Source organism: Physeter macrocephalus, chromosome 14 (genome assembly GCF_002837175.3).
Source record: "Physeter macrocephalus isolate SW-GA chromosome 14, ASM283717v5, whole genome shotgun sequence".
Classification (NCBI taxonomy): Eukaryota; Metazoa; Chordata; class Mammalia; order Artiodactyla; family Physeteridae; genus Physeter; species Physeter macrocephalus.
In genome coordinates, this window is record NC_041227.1 from 68,167,665 (window position 1) to 68,194,086 (window position 26,422).

The 26,422-nt window shown below is 40.0% G+C and overlaps 3 protein-coding genes and 2 non-coding genes across 18 annotated transcripts in view; 4 read left to right on the forward strand and 1 right to left on the reverse strand.

The window, feature by feature from the left end:
- The window catches only part of PSPH (phosphoserine phosphatase), a 46,814-nt gene extending 31,846 nt beyond the window's left edge, over window positions 1-14,968 (reverse strand). Inside the window, exons 1-2 of the mRNA XM_024122662.3 lie at window positions 14,428-14,968; window positions 6,306-6,420 (exon numbers count right to left, since the gene is read on the reverse strand). The gene's annotated coding sequence lies outside the window, so the exon portion shown is untranslated. The remainder of the gene's footprint in view (window positions 1-6,305; window positions 6,421-14,427) is intronic.
- A 226-nt stretch (window positions 14,969-15,194) lies between these two features.
- Window positions 15,195-25,680, forward strand: CCT6A (chaperonin containing TCP1 subunit 6A). The gene is made up of 14 exons (XM_007106727.3): window positions 15,195-15,426; window positions 16,030-16,093; window positions 17,431-17,565; window positions 18,423-18,596; window positions 19,143-19,246; window positions 19,858-19,968; window positions 20,200-20,359; window positions 20,443-20,525; window positions 21,233-21,329; window positions 21,645-21,792; window positions 22,217-22,350; window positions 22,888-22,990; window positions 24,172-24,244; window positions 24,499-25,680. The coding sequence occupies exons 1-14, from the start codon at window positions 15,290-15,292 to the stop codon at window positions 24,569-24,571; spliced, it is 1,596 nt and encodes a 531-aa protein (XP_007106789.1). The 5' UTR covers window positions 15,195-15,289; the 3' UTR covers window positions 24,572-25,680.
- LOC112065644 (small nucleolar RNA SNORA22) lies at window positions 18,159-18,292 on the forward strand. Its single transcript, XR_002892141.1, has one exon. It is a non-coding gene; the product is annotated as a small nucleolar RNA SNORA22 (small nucleolar RNA).
- LOC112065641 (small nucleolar RNA SNORA15) lies at window positions 21,841-21,980 on the forward strand. The gene has a single exon (XR_002892139.1). It is a non-coding gene; the product is annotated as a small nucleolar RNA SNORA15 (small nucleolar RNA).
- A 257-nt stretch (window positions 25,681-25,937) lies between the features above and the next one.
- The window catches only part of SUMF2 (sulfatase modifying factor 2), a 15,241-nt gene continuing 14,756 nt past the window's right edge, over window positions 25,938-26,422 (forward strand). For all 14 annotated transcript variants that reach the window (XR_447704.3, XR_447703.3, XM_007106728.3 and 11 more), the window contains exon 1: window positions 25,938-26,094. Coding sequence is in view for 12 of the 14 variants with exons in the window: in XM_007106728.3 (XP_007106790.2) it covers window positions 25,953-26,094 (142 nt within the window). In the remaining 2 variants the exon portion in view is untranslated. The remainder of the gene's footprint in view (window positions 26,095-26,422) is intronic.

A 26,422-nucleotide genomic window follows, 5' to 3' on the forward strand; every position in this document is an offset into this window, starting at 1 on the left:
AAGTCAGAAAGAGAAAAACAAATACCATATGCTAACACATATATATGGAATCTAAAAAAAAAAAAAATTGGTTCTGAAGAACCTAGGGACAGAACAGGACTAAAGATGCAGACGTAGAGAATGGACTTGAGGACACGGGGAGGGGGAAGGTAAGCTGGGACGAAGTGAGAGAGTTGCATGGACACATATACACTAACAAATGTAAAATAGATAGCTAGTGGGAAGCAGCCACATAGCACAGGGAGATCAGCTCGGTGCTTTGTGTCCACTTAGAGGGGTGGGATAGGGAGGGTGGGAGGGAGATGCAAGAGGGAGGACATATGGGGATATATGTACATGTATAGCTGATTCACTTTGTTATACAGCAGAAACTAACACACCATTGGAAAGTAATTATACTCCAATAAAGATGTTAAAAAAAAAAGAATGATCAAAATAGAAAATTACCATTTGGCAAACTGTCAGGTCTGAGAGTTAATTTTATCCTACTTACAAACTAATAAGTTAGCCTGATACCACTTCATAGATGGTGGCCAAAAACAGAGACTCCTGGATCAGAGACAAAGGACTTTATCACAGCATAGCAAACAGCATAAGCATCATTTTATTTCCATCAGTTCTCCTTGTTCTCAAGTTCCATGGGGGCAACATAATACAGCAACATAATACAGCCCTCATGAAAAGGATTAGTGCTCTTATAAAAGAGATACCACAGAGACCCCCCCAAGTCCCTTCCACTATATGAAGACACAGAAAAAAGGCACTGGCTGTGAACCAGGAAGAAGACCCTCACCTGACCAGGCTGGCACCTTGATCTTGCACTTTCCAGCCTCCAGAACAGGAGTATGGCAAGGATGCCCACTTTCACCACTTCTATTCAACATAGTACTGAAAGTTCTAGCCAGAACAATTAGGTAGGAAAAGAAATAAAAGGCATCCAGATTGGAAAGGAAGAAGTAAAATTATCTCTGTTTGCAGATGATACGATCTCATATGTAGAAAACCCTAAAGACTCCATAAAAAAGCTTTAGAACTAATAAATGAATTTGGCAAAGTAGCAGATTAAAAAGTTAACACGAAAACATCAGCTGCATTTCTATACACCAATAATAAACAATCTGAGAAGAAATTATAAAAATAATTCCATTTACAATAGCACCAAAAAGAAAAAAAAACTTAGGAATTAATTTAACCAAGGAGGTGAGAGACTCATACAATGAAAAGTACAAACTATTGCTGAAGGAAATTAAAAAGGATATAAATAAATGGAACATATCCCATATTCATGGATTGGAAGACTTCAAATTGTTAAAATGGCAATATTACCCAAAGCAATCTGTAGATTCAATGCAATCTCTATCAAAATTCCAATGATAATTTTTGCAGAAATAGAAAAACCTATCCTAAAATTCATATGGAGTCTCAAGGGACCCTGTATATGTCCTAAAACAACCTTGAAGAAGAACAAAACTGGAAGACTCACACTTCCTGATTTCAAAACCTACTACAAAACTATGGTAATCAAAACAGTATGGTATTGGCATAAAGACAGACATATAGACTAATGGAATAGAATAGAGAGCTCAGAAATAAATATCTATGGTTAAATGATTTTTGACAAGGGTGCCAAGACCATTCAATGGGGGGAACAATCTTTCCAACAAATAGTGCTGGGAAAACTGGATATTCACATGAAAAAGAATGAAGCTGGACCCTGACCTAACACCTTATACAAATATTAATTCAAAATAGGTCAAAGACCTATATGTAAGACCTAAAACAATAAAACTCTTAGAAAAAAAAGGACAAAAGCTTCAAAACATTTGATTTGGCAATGATTTCAGGATATGACACCAAAGGCACACATTACAAAATAAAAAATAGACAAATTGGATTTCATGAAAATTTTAAAATGTTGTTCATCAAGAAACAGTATCCAGGGCTTCCCTGGTGGCACAGTGGTTGAGAATCTGCCTGCCAATGCAGGGGACATGGGTTCGAGCCCTGGTCTGGGAAGATCCACGGAGCAACTAGGCCCATGAGCCACAACTACTGAGCCTGCGTTGTCTGGAGCTTGTGCTCCGCAACAAGAGAGGCCGTGACAGTGAGAGGCCCGCGCACGGTGATGAAGAGTGGCCCCCGCTCGCCGCAACTAGAGAAAGCCCTCGCACAGAAACGAAAACCCAACACAACAAAAAATAAATAAATAAAATTTTAAAAAAAAAGACATCATTTTTAAAAAAAAAGAAACAGTATCCACAGAGTAGAAAGATAACCCACAGAATGAGAGAAAATATTTGCAAATCATATATCTGATAAGGGATTAATATTCAGAATATACAGAGAACTCCTAAAACTCAACAACAACAAAAAAAAAAACAGCCCAATTCAAAAATGGTCAAAGGACTTGAATAGATATTTCTCCAAAGAAGATATACAAATAGCAAATAAGCACATGAAAGGAGTTCAACATCACTAATCATAAGGGAAATGCAAATCAAAATTACAATGCGATACCCACCTCATACCCATTAGGATGGCTACTATCACAAAACAGAAAACAAGTGTTGATGAGGATGTTGAGAAATTAGAACACTTGTGCACTGTTGGTGGGGATGTAAAATGGTACAGCTACTGTGGAAAACAGTATGATGGGTCCTCAAAATATTAAAATTGGAATTACTATATGACCCAGCAATTCCACGTCTGGGTATATACCCAAAAGAATTGAAAGTAGGGTCTCAAAGAGATATTTGTACACCCGTTTCATGGCAGCATTATTCACAATAGCTAAATCATGGAAACAGCCCAAGTGTTCATCAATGGATGCATGGATAAGCATAATCTGGTATATACCATCAATGGAATGCTGTCCAGCCTTAAAAAGGAAGGAAATTCTGCAATATGCTATAATACGAATGAAACTTGAGGACGTCTGCTAAATGGAATAATTCAGTCACAAAAAGACAAATACTGCATGATTTTTGTTATATATATATATATCTTTACATATATAGAGATGTATATGTGTGTGTGTGTGTGTGTGTGTGTGTGTGTGTGTGTGTGTGTACAGACATACCCTGGAGATACTGACGGGAAGGAGCATAAAGTGACTATCACAACAAAGCAAGTCACACAAATTTTTTGGCTTCCCAGTGCATATAAAAGTTATATTTACACTGTAATGTAGTCTACTAAGTGTGTGATAGCATTATTTGTTTAAAAAAAGCACACACCTTAATCTAAAAATACTTTACTGCTAAAAACTGCTATCATTTGAGTCTTCAGTGAGTTGTAATCTTTTTGCTGGTGGAGCATATTGCTGATATCTGATGACTGATCAGGTTGCTGAAGGCTGGGGTGGCTGTCACCAGTTTTTAAAAATAAGGCAGTGATGAAGTTTGCTGCATCAACTGAGTATTCCCATCGTGAACGATTTCTCTGTAGAGTGCAATGCTGTTTTATAGCATGTTACCCACAGTAGAACTTCTTTCAAAACTGGAATCAGTCCTCTTAAATCCTGCTGCTGCTTTATCAACTGAGTTTATGTAATATTCTAAATCCTTTGTTATTTTAACAATCTTCACAGCATCTTCACCATACATAGGTTCCATTTCAAGAAACCACTTTCTTGGGAGTTCCCTGGTGGTCCAGTGGTTAAGACTCCTTGCTCCCAATGCAGGGGGCCCAAGTTTGATTCCTGGTCAGGGAACTAGATCCTGCATGCCACAACTAAGAGCCCACATGCCACAACTAAGTGCCCACATGCCATAATTAAAAAAGAGCCCACATGACCCAGTGCAGCCAAAATAAATAAATAAATATTTTTTTAAAAGTAAAGAAGAAAAAAGAAACCATCTTCTTTCCTCAACCATAAGAAGCAACTCTTCATCCATTAAAGTTGTATCTGGAGGTTACAACAATGCAGTCACATCTTCAGACTCCCACTTCTAATTCTAGCTCTCTTGTTTCCACCACGTCTGCAGTTACTTCCTCCACTGAAGTCTTGAACCCCTCAAAGTCATCCATGAGGGTTGAAATCAACTTCTTCCAATCTCCTATTAGTGTTGATGTTTTGACCTCTTCCCATAAAGTACAAATATTTTCTTAACGTTCTTAATAGCATCTAGAATGGTGAATCCTTTACAGAAGGTTTTCTTCTCTTTTTCAAAAAAAATTTATTTATTTATTTATTTTTGGCTGTGTTGGGTCTTTGCTGCTGTGCATGGGCTTTCTCTAGTTGTGGCAAGAGGGGGCTACTCTTTGTTGCGGTGCGCGGGCTTCTTATTGCGGTGGCTTCTCTTGTTGCAGAGCACGGGCTCTAGGCACACGGGCTTCAGTAGTTGTGGCACGTGGGCTCAGTAGTTGTGGCTCACAGGCTTTACAGCACAGGCTCAGCAGTTGTGGCGCACAGGCTTAGTTGCTCCGCAGCATGTGGAATCTTCCTGCACCAGCGCTTGAACCCATGTCCCCTGCATTGGCAGGCAGATTCTTAACCACTGCACTACCAGGGAAGTCCCCAGAAGATTTTCTATTGACTTTGCCCAAATCCATCAGAGGAATCACTGTCTATGGCAGCTATAGCCTTATGAAATGTATTTCTTAAGTCATAAGACTTGAAAGTCAAAACTTCTTCTTGATACATGGACTGCAGAATGGATGTTGTGTTAGCAGGCATGAAAATGTTAATCTCATTGTACATTCCATCAGACCTCTTGGGTGACCAAGTGTATTGTCAGTGAGTAGTAATATCTGGAAAGGAATCTTTTTCTGAGCAGTAGGTCTCAGTGGGCTTTAATTACTCAATAAACTATATTATAAACAGATGTTCTATCATCCAGGCTTTGCTGTTCCACTTATAAACCATAGGCAGAATAGATTTTGCATAATTCTTAAGGGCCCTAGGATTTTCAGCATGGTAAATGAGCACTAGTTTCAAATTAAAGTCACCAGCTGCATTAGCCCCTAACAAGAGAGTCTGCCTGTCCTTTGAAGTTTTGAAGCCAGGCATTGACTTCTCCTACCTAGGTATAAGAGTCTTAGACAGCATCTTCTTCCAATATAAGGCTGTTTAATCTACATTGAAACTCTGTTATTTAGTGTAGCCACCTTCATTAATTATCTTCACTAGATCTTCTGGATAACTTGCTGCAGCTTCTGCATCAGCACTGTGGCTTCACCTTGCACTTTTACATTATAGAGATGGCTTCTTTCCTTAGACCTCGTGAACCAACCTCAGCTAGCTTCAAACTTTTACTCTGCAGTTTCCATACCTCTCTCAGCCTTCACAGAATTGAAGAGAGTTAGGGCCTTCCTGTGGATTAGGCTTTGGTTTAAGGGAACGTTGTGCCTGGTTTAATCTTCTAACCAGGCCACTATAATTTTCTCCATATCAGCAATAAGGCCGTTTTGCTTTTTTATTTGTGTGTTCACTGGAGTAGCACTTGTAATTTCCTTCAAAAACTTTTCCTTTGCATTCACAACTTGGCTAACTGGCACAGGAGGCCTAGCTTTCAGCCTGTCTCAAATTTCGACATGCCTCCCTCACTAAGCTTAATTATTTCTAGCTTTTAACATGAGAGACATGCGACACTTTCTTTCACTTGAACACTCAGAGGTAGAATTATTAATTGGCCCTGTTTCAAAATTTTTGTGTCTCAGTCACCAAGGGGGGAAAGCGGGGTGGGGGGGGGAGCGTTATGAATTGGGAGATTGGGATTGACATGTATACACTAATATGTATAAAATGGATAACTAATAAGAACCTGCTGTATAAAAAATAAATAAAATAAAATTCAAAAAAAATAAAATTTGAAATATGAAATATAAAAAAAAAATTTGTGTGTCTCAGAAAATAAGGAGGTCCAAGGAGAGGGAGAGAGATGGGGAAATGGCTGGTAGATGGAGCAGTCAGAATGCCCACATTTATTAAGCTCACCATCTCATGTGGGCAGGTTTCATGGTGCCCCCAAATAATTACAACAGTAACATCAAAGATCACTGATCACAGGTCACCATAACAAAGATAATAATAATGAAAAAATTTGAAATATTGCAAGAATTAGTAAAATGTGACACAGAGACATGAAATAAGCAAACGATGTTAGAAAAATGGTACCAGTGGACTTTCCTCAATGCAGAGCTGTCACAAACCTTCAATTTGCAAAAAGTGGAATATTTGTGAAATGCAATAAAATGAGGTGCAATAAAACGAGGTATACCTGTACTATACACACACATACACACACACCACAGAGAGACAGAGAAAGAGAGAGAGAGAGAGGTACTTTAAGGGATTGGCTCACGTGACCGTGGAAGCTTGGTGAGTTCAAACTCTGCAGGATAGGGCAGCAGACTGGAGACCCAGGGAAGAGCTGCAGTTTAAGTCCAAAGGCAGTCAGCTGGCAGAACTCTGTCTTGCTATGGGGAGGTAAGGTTTTTGTTCTATTAAGGTCTTCAACTGATTGAATGAGGCCCACACATGTTATAGAGCATAATCTGCTTTACTCAAAGTCCACTGAGTTAAATGTTAATCGTATCCAAAACACATCTTCACAGAAACATCCAGAATAATGTTTGTCCATATATCTGTATACTGTGGCCCAGTCAGGTTAACACATAGCCATCACAAGTCCACCCCTTGTCTAGCTGGCACTCGTATGCATCTCCTCAAATTTAATAATCGAATAAAGACAATAACAAGGTCATAATTTTGCCTAACATGATACAACCCTCCTGCATAGACAACTGAAAACACCCTAACCCTTTCCCCAGAAGAGGATGCAAAGTCCTTGGGTGATGTTTATTCTTCTTCCTGATATCCCATAACTTAAAAACTATGCTATAAAGTTAACAATAAATACTATGACATAAAGTCAATAATGTTACATGACTATGTTACATGATAAAGGAATAAGAGACAGAAGAAAACAAAGATATTTGCTCAAGACACACGCACACGTATTAATAATAACATAAGGAAGAAATACTCGACAAATACAGTCCTCGTTTCTGTAACTGGTCATGTGGTTGCCGATGGTATTTAGAACTACCTTCTTCCACTCCCGTACAGTGTTCCTGTTGCCCTCAGCAAGGACTTCAGCTAGTCACAGTTCTTTATTTGTTGGAGTGGCCCAAATCTTCATGCCTGAAGGGTCCTGGGCCATTAGTAATCCTGCCTGAATTGAGTTGTTATAGTTTTCCACTGATTTTTTTTTTTTCCACTGACTTTAATCACAGGCATGGTAATACTAAGACACCCTGTGGGATCTCTTGTATCCCAGACATATCTGTGTTGTGGAGGAGTAGTCCAATTTCCCTTTGTTTTTTTGTTTGTTTTGTTGTTGTTGTTGCTGTTTTCATCTGCACCGTGCAGCTTGCTGCATCCCAGTTCCCTGACCAGGGATCGAACATGGGGCCCTGCAGTGAAAACGCCGAGTCTTAACCACTGGGCCGCCAGGGAATTCCTCAATTTCCCTTTGGTAGTCAGGATCAATCACCCCAGTCAGCCCAGTAAAACTCTTCTTTCCCTGTTGACCCAGAGGCATGAGGAGCTCAAGGTGCCTGAGTGGCAGTATTAATTTACAGTTCCATGGAATTATTATTTTGTCTCCTACTAGAAGCATTTCTCCCTTTGGAACTAAGACCTGTAGGCTAGTAGAGCATAAGGTCATGAGGACAGGTAGCGAAAATTTTACTAGTGGGTCACTAGGGGTGCCACTCTCATTTCTACTCCTAGATACCTGTGAATCCTGGCTGTGGGAGAAACAGCACTGTATATTGGACATTGATTCAGAGCATATAAGCCTCCTGTAGAACTTTTTCCCAGCCCTGCAAGGGACTGCCACCTAGCTAGCCCAATAACTGAGTCTTCGAAAAGCCATTCTTCCATTCTATCAAGCTGCTTCAGGAGGGTGGGGAACATGGTAACATCAGTGAATTACATGAGCATGGGCCCACTGCTGCACTTCCTTTGCTATCAAATGAGTTCTTTGAACAGAAGCAATGCTGTGTGGAATACCATGATGGTGGATAAGGCATTCTCTAAGTCCACGGATGGTAGTTTTGGCAGAAGCATTGTGTACAGGGAAAGCAAATCCATATCCAGAGTGTCTGTTCCCATAACAAAACGTTGCCCCTTCCATGACAGACGTATGGTGCAGTATAATCAACCTACCACCACGTAGCTGGCTGATGGTGTCATATCAGGGATTGAGTGTCATGTCACTCAATCTCAGTGCTCAGATTGAGCACTCAGCGGTGGGGGTAGTCAAGTTAGCCTTGGTGAATGGAAGTCCATGTTGGAAGTCCCATGCATAACCTCCATCCCTGCCCCCAGGGCCACTTTTTTCATAACTTCACTGGGCAATGACAGGGGTGGCTGGGGAAAGAGGCCAACTGTTATCCACAGAATAAATTATTCCAGCCACTTACAAAAATCTTCCCCTGCTGAGGTCACCCTTTGGTGAGCATTCACATGGGAAACAAATTATCTTCACATCGTTCACCCATTCAGAGAGGTCAATCCATGTATCTCTTTCCAAGACTTCCTTGTCACCAATTTTCTAATCATGTTTCTTTCAAGCCCCTAACCATCCAGCCAAAGCATTGGCCACAGCCCATGAACTGGCATACAATCACTCATCAGGCCTTTTCTCTTTCTAAGCAAAATGAAAAACCAGTTGCATTGCTTGAAGTTCTGCCCACTGGGAGGATTTCCCTTTACCATTATCCTTCAGGAATGTCCCAGAAAGGAGCTATAGTACTACAGTTGTCCACTTTTAGGTGGAGCCTGCATGCCCTGCAGAACCATCAGTAAACCAGGCCCAAGTTTTCTCATCCTGTCAACTGATCACAGGGAACTTCCTATGAGGCCATAGGTGCAAGTTGAGAGAGAGAAGGTAAGATAGATCATGGATATTTAGGCCACTTCTTCATGTAACTTACTTGTGCCTCCAGGGCCTACTGAGACTTTAGTCTAGTTACAGCTTCAGAAGTAAAAAGGGGTGAGTCCTGAAGAGAATCACCAGTATTTTGCAAGGCAACTGCCTCAGAGGAGGCCATTACAGTTTCATAGAGCAACGTAGCGTAAATCTCCACGGACAGGGTTAGAGAGGCTACTTCTACTGGCAAAGAAGATTCAACAGAATGTAGGGGCTCAATGTCCCCAGCTTCACCAGGGTATTCTCACACGTCCCACTCCAAATTGCAGATCCCATTCCTTCCTCATAATGCCCTCACTTTTCAATTTGCATTGTAATTCAGCCACTCACATGATAAGACTTCAGCAATCTCAGCCCTGTGGCTATAGGAGCTAAAAGTATCTTTCAGGATAGACATAGAAGCTTTCAGGTGATTTATATATTGCTTAAGCTGGGAATTTGAATCCCTGATCTAATCCTTTTCTTCCCCCACTTTGTCCAGTGATATTAGAAGCAACCAGCCAACCTCATTATATGCATTAGTTTGACAAAAATGTTCGAAGGTATCATATATATGGTTACCCAGGTCCTTGCCTCTTGTGTTTGATTAGGAGCATCCAATTGGGATATTTTGCATATTTTCATAACATGCCATGAACTATACCATTACTACTACTCTCCTTATTATTAGAAACAGAATCATTAGTCTTTAAATCTAATATTAGAGAGCCAATTCCAAAAACCCCAGAACCAATTCAGAAAATTCATCCTTAAGATTCTGCTCCTTGGGCTTCCCTGGTGGTGCAGTGGTTCAGAGTCCGCCTGCTGATGCAGGGGACACGGGTTCGTGCCCCGGTCCGGGAAGATCCCACATGCCGCGGAGTGGCTAGGCCCATGAGCTATGGCCGCTGAGCCTGCACATCCGGAGTCTGCAACGGGAGAGGCCACAACAGTGAGAGGTCCACACCGCAAAAAAAAAAAAAAAAAAAAAAAGATTTTGCTCCTTTAGAAGCCTTATCAGCACCATAATCTGTATTAGTCAAGATTCTCCTGAGAAACAGAACCAACAGAATGTGTATCTAGATATCTATGTATACATATCAATCTAGATATATAGACATACAGCCTCACAGCATATCTACTGTTAAAGTGAAGACATGTAGGGCATCATCCACGTTAAAATGAGAGAGATTGATTTACTTTAAGAAATTGGCTCATATGATCATAGAGGGCTGGTAACCCAAAGGCTGTCTGCTAGCAGAATTTATTCTTGCTAGGGGGAGATATGTCTTTGCTCTATTAAGGCATTCGGCTGATTGCAGGAGGCCCACCTGTTATTGTAGGATACTCTGCTTTACGATAGAGTAAATTTAATGTTTAAATTTTAAATCCACCAATTTAAATGTTAATCTTATCCAAAAAAAAAACACCTTCACAGAAATGTCTGGAGTAATGTTTGACCTAATATCTGGGCACCATGGCCCAGCCACATTGACACATAAAATTAACCATCACAAATGGTCACCTCTGAGCAATGAGATTATGAATTTATTTTAAATTTATTTGCTTCTGCTACTTTTTCTATAATGATTATGTATTATTTTTGTAATAAGAAAATCAAATATATTTTTTCAATAGTTAAGAAAAAGAATTGCTTTAGGAAGTCTTCTCTAAATAGCATGCACTGAGATTACACATACCATGACAGGTCTTTAGTATATTGTATATATTATGTATGTTATTGTGTGTTTGTCTCTCTACACTGGGTAGTCTTTGAAGGGGCCTTCTCTTTTCATGTGTATATTTACTCCAAGCACAGTACTCAGCAACACAGTAGACACTCAGAGAATGAATGGCCAACAACAGAAGAAACATTACCCAAAATCAATATTGTTACCCCACCTCCCCATACAAAACCTGCCCCTTTTCTGGAATTTCCTTGACCTCTTCAGACTCCTAGACTAGAAATGGTAACTATGTAGCACGTTTCGAAATTCAGTCAATTTTATGTCAGAAATGCCTCTAGCCCCCAGCCTTCTGCTATCTCCACTTCCATTGCATAAATTTGTATATTCCACCTGTTAAAACATGTATTTTACTTAAAAAGTAATAAAAAAAGATTTTTTAAAACTAGATTAATTCTATTATTTATTTAAAAAGGAAAACAAACATGCAAAATAGCCAGAAATTTTCTGAAAAAAGATTGATGAAGAGGATCTGGCCCTACCAAACTTTGAAACATACTGTAAAACTATAGTAAATTAAACAATATGGTGTTGAAACTTACAACAGTATGGAACTGAATATAGTCCAAAGTAGATCCAGATACATCTGGGAATGTAGCATATGCTAATAATTACATTATACGTTAATGGTGGAAAACATTAATTATTCTGGAAGAAAAATTAAATTGGATTCTGTGTGAGTTTTTCCCAAGCACCAATTCTCAGAAACCAACTATCTGATTCTCCACCACCAACTGGGTGTCCAGCAACTCAATCTTGACACTATCTGGAGTTAGGGCAACCCCCACAGTTAAGGGTTCAGACCCACAGGACTGCCTCCACTCAGACACTAGTTGCAAGTCCCAGGTCCCTAAGCTACCCACACTTCTGTCCACCTTGGCTACAGATTCCGGGTTTCCCACAAAATCCCCTCTTTAGGGGAAACTGAAAATTTTTGAGACTGACCCACAACTCAGGAAGTCACTTGACTTAGGTTTAGTAGCTTATTAGAAAGAATACAACTCAGGCACACCCAAATAGAAGAGATGCACAGGACAAGGTACTGCGGGAGTGACGCAGAGCTACCATGCCCTCTGGATGTACCACCCGGCCAGGACATCAATGGGTTCACTCACACTGATTGTTCAAGCATTTTTATAACCCATCTCCAGCCCCCTTCCACTCTCCAGAGTTTGGGGGCACAGGGCAGAGACTTCCCATCCTCTAATCACATGTTTGGTCTTCCTAGTGACCAGCCCCCACCCTGAGGCTATCTAGGGTCCCTACCCTGACTCACCTCAATAGCACAGACTCAGGTATATTCTAAAGGGGACTGTAATGGATAACAAAAGACACTCCTATCTCTCAGAAACAAATAGTTTTAGTTCTGTTCCAGGAACCACGGACAAAGACCAAATATATATTTTTATTATATCACAGATTATCTCATTCCTTACCAAAATAAAATAAATTCCAAATGAATGAAAGATTAAAATGAAACACAAAACCTTAAAAATACAAAAGAAAACATGGGAGAAATTTAAAAATATTTTTTGTGTGTAAGGCTTGTTTTACACAGTATAGCACAAAATTCAAACACACATAAAAGAAAAAAGATACAACTGACTACCTGAAAAAAATTTTAACGTTTAATTGGAAAAAAAGGCATAAATACGAAATATAAATAACACTGGGACAAATTAAATGCAACACAGAAAACACAAAGAGCTCCTGCAAATCCATAAGAAACCAAACAGGAAAACAGAAGACGTAAATAGACAGTTCACAGAAAAAAACCTACAAATGGCTCTTACATATAAGATATATACTCAGCCTCACCCTCAACAAACAAAACTATAAGGGAGTTCCCTGGTGGACCAGTTATTAGGACTCCAAGCTTTCACTGGTGGGGGAACTAAGATCCTGCAAGCTGCATGGTGCAGTCAAAAAAAACCCCAAAACTTTCAGATACCATTTTTCACCTATAAAATTGGCAATGATAGAAACAAAATGTTCAACATTTTGAGGATATCCTTCCTGTCCTTTACATATATATTTAATATATACATATGTATTTTTTTGGCGGTGCCATGCGGGATCTTAGTTCCCCGATCAGGGATCGAACCCGTGCCCCGTGCAATGGAAGCACAGTCTTGTTTTTTTTTATTTTAATTCTTTCATAGTTACATGTTTTATTAATCACGTCTGAGAAAAGTCATTGATTTTCATTTAGAAGCAGACTTAACCACTGGACCGCAAGGGAAGTCCCCTAAATATTTAATATTTTTATGAAATCATATGTGCATATACATGATTTCATAAAAATAAGACACTGGACATACTTTGTATATTTCATATTTTCATGTATATAATTCTGCATCCCGCTTTTATGGATACATAAATTGGGGGGGCTGCAAAAATGAAAACATTATGAATTTTTTTAATATAGTCAAAGTTAACATCTTTTTTAATATTTATTTGGCTGCGCCGGGTTTTAGTTGCGGCACACAGGATCTTTTAGCTGCAGCACGTTGGATCTAGTTCCCTGACCAGGGATGGAACTCGGGCTCCCTGAACTAGGAGTGCGGAGCCTTAGCCACTGGACCACCAGGGAAGTCCCCAGTGTTAATATTTTGATGCATATCCTCTGTCCTTTTTTGTATAGATGCATGGGGAATGGTTAAAAAACTGAGAACATATTATACATGCTATTTAAAACATGATTTTCCCCCTTATTTATGTTATTAAAAATGTTTCATCACCTTCTGCATGGACTTTTCAACCCCTTTCTTTCTGATTGCCTTATCCTCAGTCTTCTCCCTTAGTTCATCCTCCATTGCACCTCCAAAGTTATCTTCATCACTAGTTCTTTGGGTGGATTCTCACCAAAGAATCCAGCTGGCAGGCTTAGGCCCAGACTTCTTAACTAGCAAACCAGGCCCTAACAGTCAGGACAAGCTACTTCACCGGATTTGTCTCTTGCAAATTTTATCCACCCACCTTCTGCTGGGCATGCCAGGCCCTTCCACTGTCGTTCTCTGTCTAATATCACTCTCCTAAGCCCTCTTCTCCTGCAAAGTATCTATGTATCATTCAAAACTTACCTCCTCCAAGAAGCCTTCCCTGATACTCCGAGTTAATACGTTTGTGCTCAGAGAACTGCATTCATCCCTTAAATAAAACATCCTATACTTTACTGTCATTTGTTTACAAGTTTATCTCCCTAACTAGGCTACCTGCTTCTTGAGGATTAAGGATCTCCAGAACTAATCATGCATCTCCTTCTACTGTGTAACTCAAACTTAGATGCTTTTGTGATTCTCAAATACACAAAGCCACTTAAAAGCATTATATACCACGGTAGTCGCTAAAAGACTGGGAACAACCTAAATGTTAACCAGTAGGTGACTGGCTAATAAGGTCATTCTTATGAAGAATATCATGCAGCTGTTAATAAGAATGAGGAAGACGTATTTGTATTGATATGTGACAATCTCCAAGATACTTTAAGTGTAACACACCCAATAGTGCGTATTATAAACTGCCATTTTGTGTGGGGGAAATTTCTTATATTTATATATGTATTAATTTAGAAATGCAGAGAGCATCTGGGGAATTCACACTATCTAATGGCAATTTATGTAGCTAAAGGTACATGCCAGGAGGAAGTTGAACTAGATGAGAGGGGAAGACCTTTCACCATATACCCTTTGGCACCTTCTGAATTCTGAACAGTTTTAGTCATTACCTATAAAAATAAAATACAAAACATTAGTGAATACCTGGTATCTAGGCAGGGGGCGGGAACTGGATACTAGAAAACAGTTGTGGACATCTTTCAGAATAAAGGAGTCCTCTCAAAGGCTGGACATCACTGCTCAAAGAAGTTTGAGTTTTCAAAACTGCCTTGAGGGCCTGAAGCCTCAGCACTGTGTCGAGTGCCCGAAGGGTGGACTGACTCTTGCTTTTCCTCAATTGCCATCGCACCAATCAGGTAGCTTTCTAAAGGCTTCTAGCACTTTCCACCTCGCATTATATCTCTTCGTCTTCCCTACGCCTAAAACACCTAGGATACTGGGCGAGGGTCCTTATCAGATCCACTCTGTTAGCCCCACAGCACCTAGAACGCCGTCCAGAACACAGTACACAGTAAAGAAAACTAGTGACCGGGATGAAAGGAGCAAGGCGATAAAAAGGGCAAACGGCGCGAGCGGGGGAGGGAGGAGGCCCACCCTACACCCTGCGGCCGAAGACCTCCGGGAAAGAGCAGCCGCCTCTCCCCTCACGCCCTGACGCACGCGGCCAACAAGCCCGCTCCGCCTACTCCCTCAGGTCCGGGGTCAGCAAAACCGGGCGCTGGGCTGCACACGAAGGCCCCGCGAGCCCTGGCTGCCGGTGGGAAACGCTCCTCCCGAGCGCAATGGCGCCACGGCCAACGCGAGGGGCGGGGCTACGTGCGGCCGCGACCCAATGAGCGGCACCGGCCGACCCGAGGCCCAATGGCGGTGGCGCGCGGCCACGCTGTAGGCGGGCCCGGCGCGCCCGACTTTTCCAGAAGACCCGGATAGTGCGTCACGGCCACGCTGAACCGGCTCTGGGCTTTCCGGACGCCGGGTTCCCTCATTTTCTTCTGTTGGGTCAGCTATGGCGGCCGTGAAGACCCTGAATCCCAAGGCTGAGGTGGCCCGAGCCCAGGCGGCGTTGGCGGTCAACATCAGCGCGGCCCGGGGGCTGCAGGACGTGCTGAGGACCAACTTGGGGCCTAAGGGCACCATGAAGATGTAAGGCGGGGCTGGGCGGGTACCGCGCACCTCTCTCTGTCGCAGGCCTGCGCCGGGGACCGAGGCCTGGAGCCCGCCGCCTCCGGGCCTCTGCGCTCGCCGCGGCGGTCTTTTTTCCCCCCATTGTCCCGGGTCGGTCCTATTTCTTGCCCTGGCCGTTTCCTTTGGTGATCGATGCCGTCTTCGCCGAGAACAAAGCTTCCCGCGTGCGCGGCTCCCCCCGCCCCCACCGCGCTTGGGACCTGAGAGACCCTGAGGACTGTTTCCCAGACGGGAGGGGGTGGGCATTGCACCATTCCTGTTACCGGAAGCAGAGAACCAACCCTTGGCCCCAGCTCCTGAGGATCTGGGTAAAGCCCGATATTTATGGGCCTCTTAATTTGGTCTCCATTGAAAAAGTCACACTGATTCATTTCTGCCCATTGCACAGGCTTGTTTCTGGTGCTGGAGACATCAAGCTCACTAAAGATGGAAATGTGCTGCTTCATGAAACGCAAATTCAACATGCAACAACCTCCTTAACAGCCAAATTAGCAACAGCCCAGGTCTTAATTTGGTCTCCATTGAAAAAGTCACACTGATTCATTTCTGCCCATTGCACAGGCTTGTTTCTGGTGCTGGAGACATCAAGCTCACTAAAGATGGAAATGTGCTGCTTCATGAAATGGTGAGAGGCTGCTAGACTAGGTCCAAAATGTCTTGGTTTTACGTAGTACATTTGATTTGTAGGAAGACTTTTACTATTCGTTTACAAAGTAGGAGAAAATCACATTCATCCTTCTCAACAGGTAGTTTTCCAGACAACGGAAGAAGTAGAAAAAATGTAATCAGTACTGTTGTTGACAGTATGGTACAGTGAGGAGCCCTGGAGTCTAAGAAACTTCCTTTTGAATCCCCTACTCTTGCCATTTAAGGCCTTCGTTAAAGGGTTTTAATTACTAAAATTCTAATAAAAACTGAGAGCAGTTGACATAATCAGGGAGGCAAAATGCGACAGGATGGTTATACTTTTTCAAACAGCACTTCTTCTGTTATATCACACTTCTCCACCACCAACTGGAGGAGAAATAAAACTATACCATTTTTAAAGTCCCAGTGACTAAGAATCTGAGGTTACTGAGAGGAGCAGTCATTTTACTCATCCCTAAGTTTCCAAAATCTAACAGTTCAAATCCTAGAAAAGGAAATGACTTGCCTATGTTTTGAGTTTAGAGTAAAATTTAGGGTTTTGATAATAGCATATCATGCCTTCAACATTCCAGGTGTTTGTAAATATCTTCAGTAAGGAATAGCTAACCTAGAAGGTGTAGTTTTTGTTTGGTGGCTTAAGTGGTGGCCTGTGCTAGCAGAGAACATTAAGAGTCATAGTTTAAACTTGATGTCAGAAAAGCCGTCTCTACATGGCTGGAGTATAAGACAAAAGCAGTGCAGGAGCCATGTTGGAGCCTTTGTAATTAAGAATCTGTGGGTGACAAACATAATGAATATTCTGTTTTTCCAAAACCTTTCCAGAGTGACTTAGCATCCATTGATGATCTTTGCTAAAGAGGCTAAGTTTTTCTTCTCTTTTCTTTTTTTTTTTTTTTTTTATTTTAATTATTTGTTCAGTGCCAAGTAAACTGGGCAGCCGGGCTTTCATTTAAAAGGCACTTGGTTTATTCTCACAAGAATCTTAAATTTGTCATAAAGAGGCATGCATGGAGCATGGATTTGACATTATTGCTCTTACTTGTTAGTTCTGTCACCTTGAGTTAACCTTAATTGGGTCTCACATTTCCTCATCAGTAAAGTGGAGATAATCTGAGAAGGAAACAAATTTATATATGAAGGTGTTTCTGTCATCATAAACTGATAGCTAATGGTGAGTTTTTAATCAGAGTAATATGTAGCTGTACACTTGGGCATTTTGTGCAGATAGATTAGCCCTTCACACATTTTAAGGTATATTTGGACTGTTTTCATTTTTAAATTGTTCCACAAATTTTTTTCTTTCTCTACCTGTAGCAAATTCAACACCCAACGGCCTCCTTAATAGCCAAAGTAGCAACAGCCCAGGATGACATAACTGGTGATGGTACCACTTCCAATGTCCTAATTATTGGAGAGCTCCTGAAGCAGGCGGATCTCTACATTTCTGAAGTATACATGATTCTCGTGTTTCTGTGATATTTTATTGTGTATAGGAAATAATCTTAGTTTTACTTATAAAAACTGATGTGCTAGTAGTAACTGAGGCCATATAATAGAATGTAAAGAGCATGGGGTTCAATATGGGAACAAGGGTCCGTATCCTACTGTGACACAAATTTACTATGATCCTGGATGAATTGAAGAATCTTCCTTGGCCTGAAATGTGTTTTTTATCAAGTTGCATTGCATATACAGTTTTTATATGCCTATAACAGATTAATAATTGTGATGTAGAAATGGAATATTCAGGATTAGGCATATTTAAGGAAAAAGCTAACAAAAACCTTGAATTTAAATAAGAATACTACAACTTTTTTAGCCCTCAGTAGTTCCAAGGTTAAAGCAAACCTCAGTGAGTACTAATCTGATGTTAGGAAGAATTTCCTGGGAAGAGAGAGAAAGCAGACTCTTAGTCTCCCTGTTTATTTTATTAGTAAATGGTGTGAATTAATTTCATATCAGCTATAGGAAAGATATAATGGTCCTATTGACTGCCAGTTGTTATGACACAGTTTTGAGTTTGGGGCGTTATCCCTTGTGGTTTGCACAGTGAACACCCAAGTGTGCTTTATAGTTCCCTTGGCTTTGACTCTGTGCTAGAGCAATGTCTGTTCTTTTCCTCTGCATTGAAAGGAGTATTTATCCTTTTAAATGTATTCAGAAAGTCAGCACATTATATTAATTGTGTTTAAGGGTATGAATGATCCAGAATATCCCTTCATAAATTTGCTTTATCGTGAACTAGTTGCATCTAACTGAAGGTCTCTGTTATTAGTGGCGGTTTTGTAATTGTGTGTTTATCATAGGGTCTTCATCCCAGAATAATTACGGAAGGATTTGAAGCTGCAAAGGAAAAGGCACTTCAGTTTTTGGAACAAGTCAAAGTAAGCAAAGAGATGGACAGGGAAACACTTATAGACGTGGCCAGAACATCTCTACGTACTAAAGTTCATGCTGAACTTGCTGATGTCTTAACAGAGGTATGTGTTAAATTTGGTATGTGTCTGGTACATTACACCTATAGTGAAAACCCCTGGCAACTGGAAACATCAGTATTCTTACTAATTCCAGTTATAGAGTGCCATCCGAAGTCTTCACAGTTCCATCCTGTGTGGAGTAAATAGGTTCATTTTTGTGGCAGTGATAACCTGATCTGTGGCCCTAAAAATAGAAAAAAATGAGTAAAGTGAGAAAATCGTAATCGCCTACCTGGCCAGGTTATGAAGGTATAATCAGAGCTTTCAGTAAAAAAGGTTTCTAAAATGGAGATTTCCTTATTAAAAAGCTACTAGTAGTAGAGATGTCAGTGATTCTTTAGGTAATTACAAATTGAGGTTTCAGAAATGTAAATGACTTCAGCCCTTTACAAATAATGCGTTCTATTAGTGTGTAAAAAAAGACTTAGATCAGTTCAGAGATTTTTAAAGACGAGAAGCTGTCTGCTTTAAACTTTTCTGAAGAATAAACAACATAAGTGTCTCAACTTCTGCTAGTCAAATTCATTGAATGGTTATACTCTGTTGCAGGCTGTAGTGGACTCCATTTTAGCCATTAAAAAACAAGATGAACCTATTGATCTCTTCATGGTTGAGATCATGGAGATGAAACATAAATCTGAAACCGATACAAGGTAGGTGGTAGAATGCTATGAAATAAAAAGAGTGTTTACAAACTTGAAGGAGTTTATACAATACATATATTTTGCCTGTTTTTTTTTTGTCTTTGAATTAACGTATATTGCCTAGATGAGTATTTCATTTACTCAGTAGTATCGGTATTTCCTCTTGAAATGAAGTTAATGGTATGTATTTTTACATAGAATGATTCTGGAAAGTCAGCTACATCAGTCATTTGGCATTTATTGAACAAAGCATATGGGAGACTTCAGGGAATTTTAAAGAAAATTATTTCAAAGACGTAGTTTGAAAGCATTTTTTAGATGAGGTGATCACAGATTAATAGCCTATCAAACTTGTGACTATTTCTCTGCAGAACCTTCTGCACAAGACAGGGTTGTTACTTTCATTTGAATGGCTTGTTTTTGTCACGTTCTGGAATTCTGCTTTTTCACAATTGAACCTTCCTAGGTATTACCCAAAAGTCTTATTCAAATAGCTCAAGAAGTAAAGCTGATTGTGTGAAAATTATCAATACAGTCTCAATTCAGTGTTTTAGTTTTGTTAGCATATGTTACACCCCATCTGGAATCAGTAAGAATATAATTTTTATGTGTTGTAACAGCTTGATCAGAGGTCTTGTTTTGGATCATGGGGCACGGCATCCTGATATGAAAAAGAGAGTAGAAGATGTGTACATCCTCACATGCAACGTGTCATTAGAATATGAAAAAACGTGAGTTTATATATAGCTCCTTAAATATGGAAGAGAGGTGGAAGACCTTGATAATTGGGGCAAGTCACTTTTTTGTGAGACTCAGTTTCCCCGCAGTACGGACAATAATGCCTCAATGGGGTTTCGGGAAATTACAGGAAATAGTCTCTGAAAACGTACCAGGGGTGGAATTGGAGCTCAGTGACTATTTGCTAAATATTTCCTCCCCTTTCTGTAACTTCCTTTTTTTAGAGAAGTGAATTCTGGCTTTTTTTACAAGAGTGCAGAGGAGAGAGAGAAACTAGTGAAAGCTGAAAGAAAATTCATTGAAGACAGAGTTAAAAAAATAATAGACCTGAAAAAGAAAGTCTGTGGTGATTCAGATAAAGGATTTGTTGTTATTAATCAAAAGGTAAGAAATTTTGTTTTATAAATAGTGTGTGTGTATTTTTATTTTAAAGGTAAAATATTGAAACTTATTTTTTGTTGTTATAGGGAATTGACCCCTTTTCCTTAGATGCTCTTGCAAAAGAAGGCATAGTAGCTCTGCGCAGAGCTAAAAGGAGAAATATGGAAAGGTATGGATAGCAGACTGTGTGACATGAATTTCACTTATTTTGCAAGTTAACTTAGATTATTCCTTTTTTTCCTTCTCTTAGTTTTGTGATTTTATTTTTTATTGTGATAAAATATACATAATATAAAATTTATCATTTTATCTGTGTTTTCCAGGATCACTTTTCTTTTTTTTTTTTTTTTTTTTTTTTCCACTGCACCACCAGGGAAGCCCCACTTTTCTTTTTAAGGATAATATTCCATTGTATGGGTATACCACATTTAGTTTCGTTTATTCATTTATCTGTTAGTGGACATTTATTTGGGTTTCTACCTTGGCTGTTGTGAATAGTTCTGCTATGATTGTTGATATACTTGTTTTATTTTTAAACGATGACCTATACAGTACATATTTTTCCATGTCAAGAGACAGCATCAAGGGTTTCAGAGGGATACTTTTCTTCCAAAGAGCTCACCATGATGAAGAGCACCTTTAGATTTCATATCAGAGGAGTATTTGCTGACTTAAGAGTGGTTTAAATGGAGAGTTAGGAGAAAAGACCAGTTTTCAGCTAGTTGGTGGTGAATGGAAAGGCTTAAGCTAAAATATATTTTAGAATATGATTTTTGCATGTAATTCTGAAAAAGATTGCTTTCTAAAAATATTAATCTCTAAACATAACTAATAAAATCCCTTCTGCATTTCCCTTAAAACACTTGAATATTTCAGGCTGACTCTTGCTTGTGGTGGGGTAGCCCTAAATTCTCTTGATGACCTAAATCCTGACTGTTTGGGACATGCAGGACTTGTCTATGAATATACATTGGTAAGTATATTTTCTTTCCAAAATAATACTACTTTTTGGCTCATGAATTCTTCAGTAGTTAAAAATTCATTCAAACTTTGGATGATATTTTTTCTTTGTTAATATACATTTTGATGATTTATATGTAGTAGTGATAAGCCATTGATGGGAAAATCACATTTCTTTTATGTGACTTTTTAAAAGAAGTTATTTGCTTCAATGTGATCAGTGCTGTGCCCTATTAATATGCTACTTATTCCCTCATAAGGCCCTCTCATCTGGTCATTCTTTGCACAACCGTATCCTGGTTTTTGAAAATACTGTCTCTTCACACAGGGAGAAGAGAAGTTCACCTTTATTGAGAACTGTAACAATCCTCGCTCGGTCACATTATTGATCAAAGGACCAAATAAGCACACACTCACTCAAATCAAAGATGCAATAAGAGATGGCTTGAGGGCTGTTAAAAATGCTATTGATGATGGTAAGATCATCATTGTATTTAAATTGTATTCTTTTGCTAGTCTAAAAGGCATGGCTGAATACTGTGTTCTTTTTATCAGTAGTTTACACAGCCAGACACCATGCAAAAGTAAAGTTTTACCTTTAAAATGGCTATGATGGTATGCTAAGTTTTTTCATGGCATGCTGTTGTTAAAAGGGGATACAAATAAATGAACTAATACTAAGAGCTTTCAGGATTTTCCATGTGATAGTTAAATCATTCTGCTGTTTGATATGTTGCCTGTATTGCTTTCAAATGTAATATTAAAATTGCTGTGGTTATACTGAATTCTCAAGTTAATGGATTTCCTGTGTGTGTTTTAATTTATATATTTTCTTACAATTGCCTCTACAGTTTTATTTTCTTTGTAGCTTAGCATTTCTCTCTTCCTCCCACCGAACAGGCTGTGTAGTTCCAGGTGCTGGTGCAGTGGAAGTGGCAATGGCAGAAGCCCTGATTAAATACAAGCCCAGTGTAAAGGGCAGGGCCCAGCTTGGAGTTCAAGCATTTGCTGATGCATTGCTCATTATTCCCAAGGTGTGAATGCTTTAACTGTTTTCTAAACTACACCAAAATGATTCATCTGATGAAAACTTTTTGTTAATGTGGGTTTTTTCATAATGTGGATTTTGAATAAAAAGGGTTCATCAGTTTTCACCCTAACATGAGAACAGGTATTTCTTATTATCTAAATGTATTGGTTCCTCTGGAAGGGAGGCTTGAGTATCTGATGTTTCAGATGGCAAGAGATAGCTGTTTTAAGAGGGTTTGCAGTGTGGGGGTACAAGCTTGCTTTTTGTTTTTGTTTTAAACTAAGGTTAATACTGTGATTAAATTGTATGCTTACTTGAGGGTAGAGTTTATGACCAGTGTATTGCCGGGCTTGGGGTGGATTAGTAAGTTGGTTGGTAATGTATATCTAGTCATTCTCTGAAGTGAACATAAATACCGGTCTGTTTTCACTTATTAAAGGTTTTTTTTTTTTTAACTATTAATTGGAAATACTGTTCATTTATTACAGACTTGACTATCTGTTATTAGGTCCTGTCTTTTAAATAAATTTGTTTCCTTTAGGTTCTTGCTCAGAACTCTGGTTTTGACCTTCAGGAAACACTAGTTAAAGTTAAAGCAGAGCATTCAGAATCAGGTCAACTTGTGGGTGTAGACTTGAACACAGGTAAGGAGGATGTGACTATTTGTAGGGGGTGAACTAGATACTATAGGTGAGGTAAGACCAGGAAGGATAAAAAAAAAATGGGAGAGAGAAGAATCTTGGAGTTGCTTTTGCTCTTTGACACCAGTGCTATCCAGGATCTCTGGGTTCTAAAGTATGATACAAAAATGTAATGACTAGATACAGAAATAAGGGGAATCGAGGAGACATTAGAATAATTTAGAAGAGTACGGATTTGTTGATATTGCTGAGTTGTGGTAGGTGGTTTGGGTTAATGTTGAAGGGTTTCATGTTGAGCTGCTTTACTGTTTTTTATCAGGGATTTTAATTAAAATGATACATTTCATGATCATACTCATGGGTGAAAAAAGGCTGAGGATAGCAAAAAATGCTGGAAGAGGGAACCAAATCTAATAAAATGAGTAAAGCCCCCTGATCTTAGGCCAGTGTAATCCAAATTATACAAGTACAGAGTGGAAGAGAGATAACTGAGATACATCTGTGCAGTATGTGTAAGACCTATTGTGAACAGCATCATTTACATTCAAGTTAATATCAAAGGTTTCTTTTTTTTTAATTAACTTTTATGGTAGTATAGTTGATTTACAGTGTTGTGTTAGTTTCTGCTGTACGGCAAAGTGAATCAGTTATACATACATCCACGCTTAGATTCTATTCCCATATAGGTCATTACAGAGTATTGAGTAGAGTTCCCTGTGCTATACAGTAGGTTATTATCTATTTCATATATATATGTTAGTGTGTATATGTCAATCCCAGTCTCCCAATTAAGTTAATTTTTAAAAGGTTTCTGGAATGAGGGTAATGATAAGCCTTTTTTGCCAGATTATAGTTCAGGTGCTATACTTTAATATGGACAAATAGGAACGTCTCCAGAAAAACAGATGTTCAAATATTTGATAACCAAATAGAGCATTCCTATCACTGGAAGCATTCTAAGTAGAGGTCAGCTGCTCATCAGAGCTGCTGTGCACAGGAGTCATGGTCTGGAGTACAACATTGGGCTAATTGAGGAACTTTGGGTTCTCATAGATAATACTGGAGGAAATGAGTGACCATTGATGAGTAAAGCAGCACAAAATACTCTTATTAGTTCTTTCAGACAGTATTCTGATCTTAGGACCTGCTCTATATGATTTTAAGAATACTGGGTTACTTTTCAGGTGAGCCAATGGTAGCAGCAGAAGTAGGCGTATGGGATAACTATTGTGTAAAGAAACAGCTTCTTCATTCCTGGTAAGTTTGGGAAAGCCAAAATTATAACATTTGGGGAATATTCATACTCTTTAAAATTGGTATGTTTTGTTTAATTTTCTTTCCATAAGAAAAGGTAATCAGTCAAAAGTAGCAACTAAGTGAGCCTTCTATGTATGGAAAGGAAAGGGGAAACCTGACTGGATATAATTTGTGCAATTTAGTTGGAGATTGAGTTGAATTAGAGTTCATACCTCAAACCTGAGTAGTCTGATGTTTTTTTCCCCCCTTTTCAGCACTGTGATTGCCACCAACATTCTTCTGGTTGATGAGATCATGAGAGCTGGAATGTCTTCTCTCAAAGGTTGAATTGAAGCTTCCCTTGTATCATCTGAATCATGAAGATTCTACAGAGTGATCCTAAGAATATAGCTATGGAATTTTTGTCCGAGCTTCAAATGATTTTCTTTTCCCATATAAAAAAAGGAGAGAACACTGGCATCTGTTCAGATTCTGAAGTTCTGAAATTATAATTACAGTATTTTTTAAATTGCACTGTAGTGTACACATACAGGCCATACTTACCAATAAACAGGATGTTTTGCTTTAGCTTCAGTGATAAAAATACATGTTAGATAAGCATATTATCTACTGTATTAAATATTCCTTGAAAAACATTTTAATGGTTTAATAATTCTTCTAATGAATGTATTTTATCTCCAATAGTTCCCCATCATTAAGCATTTAAGTTTTCAATTTTTATGCTAGTTATAAATAAGACTTAAGTAACTTAAGGTTTTGAAAGCATTCCTGCTTCCTTAGTATAAATCCTTTTGAGCAGGGGTCCCCCCAGCCCCTGGGCGGAGGACCAGTACTGTTTAGTGGCCTGTTAGGAACCAGGCTGCACAGCAGGTGAGCAGGGAGCAAGCAAGCAAAGCTGCATTTGCTGCCCCCCATCGCTTGCATGACTGCCTGAACCATCCCCCGCCCCCCTCGAAAAACTGTCTTCCACGAAACCAGTCCTGGTGCCAAAAAGGTTGGGGACAGCTGCTTTTGAGTAAAAAAAAACTTGGATAAATTGGACTCTTCATGCTTTTGAAGTAGCTTTGCTAAACTGCTTCCCAGAAATGTTACGTTGTAGTGAGTAGAAAGATGGAAATAGAGTCAAGGGAGTTGAAAGAGCTGCAAGTCTAAAGTGGCAAAATAGGAAAGGCAGAGGTTAAATACATGGCTGAAGGCGTGGTGACTGAGGACCAGGTGAGGTAAGAGATTTTCAGGCAAGACGGTATTTTTGCACCTCGGAACCTTGCTTAGGCTGATGTCCCTCCCAAACCCTCTAGTGTCCTACTTTTCTCACCCAAATTACTGTTCTCCTACATGTTGCCACAAAATAAAGTAGGTATATTTGAAGACCCTGAAAGGGAAGTTGTGTTACTAAGCTTTGCGTTTGGAGGACTAAGCAGTTAACCTACAGTGAGCGTACAATAAATTGGAAGTTGAAACCTTTTCTGTGATCTTGCGGTGGTACTCCAGGGCACAAAAGGGAAGGAAATCAGTCCGTCCAAATGTTCACAAGCTAAAGAAGGGGCTTCTAGAATGGCAGGGTCTCTCGATCCCAACGCTGAGAAAATTGCCTTCTCTTAATTACCTGGCCGGGCAACAATGGAGCTTCGGCCCCAGGACTAATTTCTAGGTGGGGCCGCGTAGAGGAGCAGTGCGCACGCGTGCGCATGGCACGGCCGCCGACGTGATGCGCGCGGCGCGCTTGCGCAGCAGACCGGCACCGTGGCGCGTCTCGTGGGGCTCCAGGGGTAGTGTTCTCGGCATGGGCACTTCGCTGTCGCCGCTGCTGACTCTGCTGTCTCTCCTCTCCGCCTCGTGGCTCGAACTAGGTCAGTGTGCTGGCCTACCCTACTGCCCCTGGCAGGCAGGAGAAAAGGGGTGGGGCGCTCGGCCCCTGCGGGGAAAGAGAGGATGGCCGGTCTGCCAGCGTCCTGCGCTATCTTGCAGCGGCCGGAGGTGCCTCCCAGGGGCGGCCAACTTGGCGAGGCGTATCTCACTTCTTTTTTACTTTTAACTTATTATTCTGGAATCTTTTGAGCATAAAATAATAAAACGGGGCTTCCCTGGTGGCGCAGTGGTTGAGTATCCGCCTGCCGATGTAGGGGATACGGGTTCGTGCCCCGGTCCGGGAAGATCCCACATGCCGCGGAGCGGCTG

Bases quoted from the DNA above. Each gene is read 5' to 3' on its own strand.
- CCT6A (XM_007106727.3), top strand. From the start codon at position 15,290: ATGGCGGCCGTGAAGACCCTGAATCCCAAGGCTGAGGTGGCCCGAGCC. The intron at 17,566-18,422 runs GTATACATGATT...TGTTTATCATAG, and splicing joins CGGATCTCTACATTTCTGAA to GGTCTTCATCCCAGAATAAT. The intron at 21,330-21,644 runs GTAAGTATATTT...CTCTTCACACAG, and splicing joins TTGTCTATGAATATACATTG to GGAGAAGAGAAGTTCACCTT.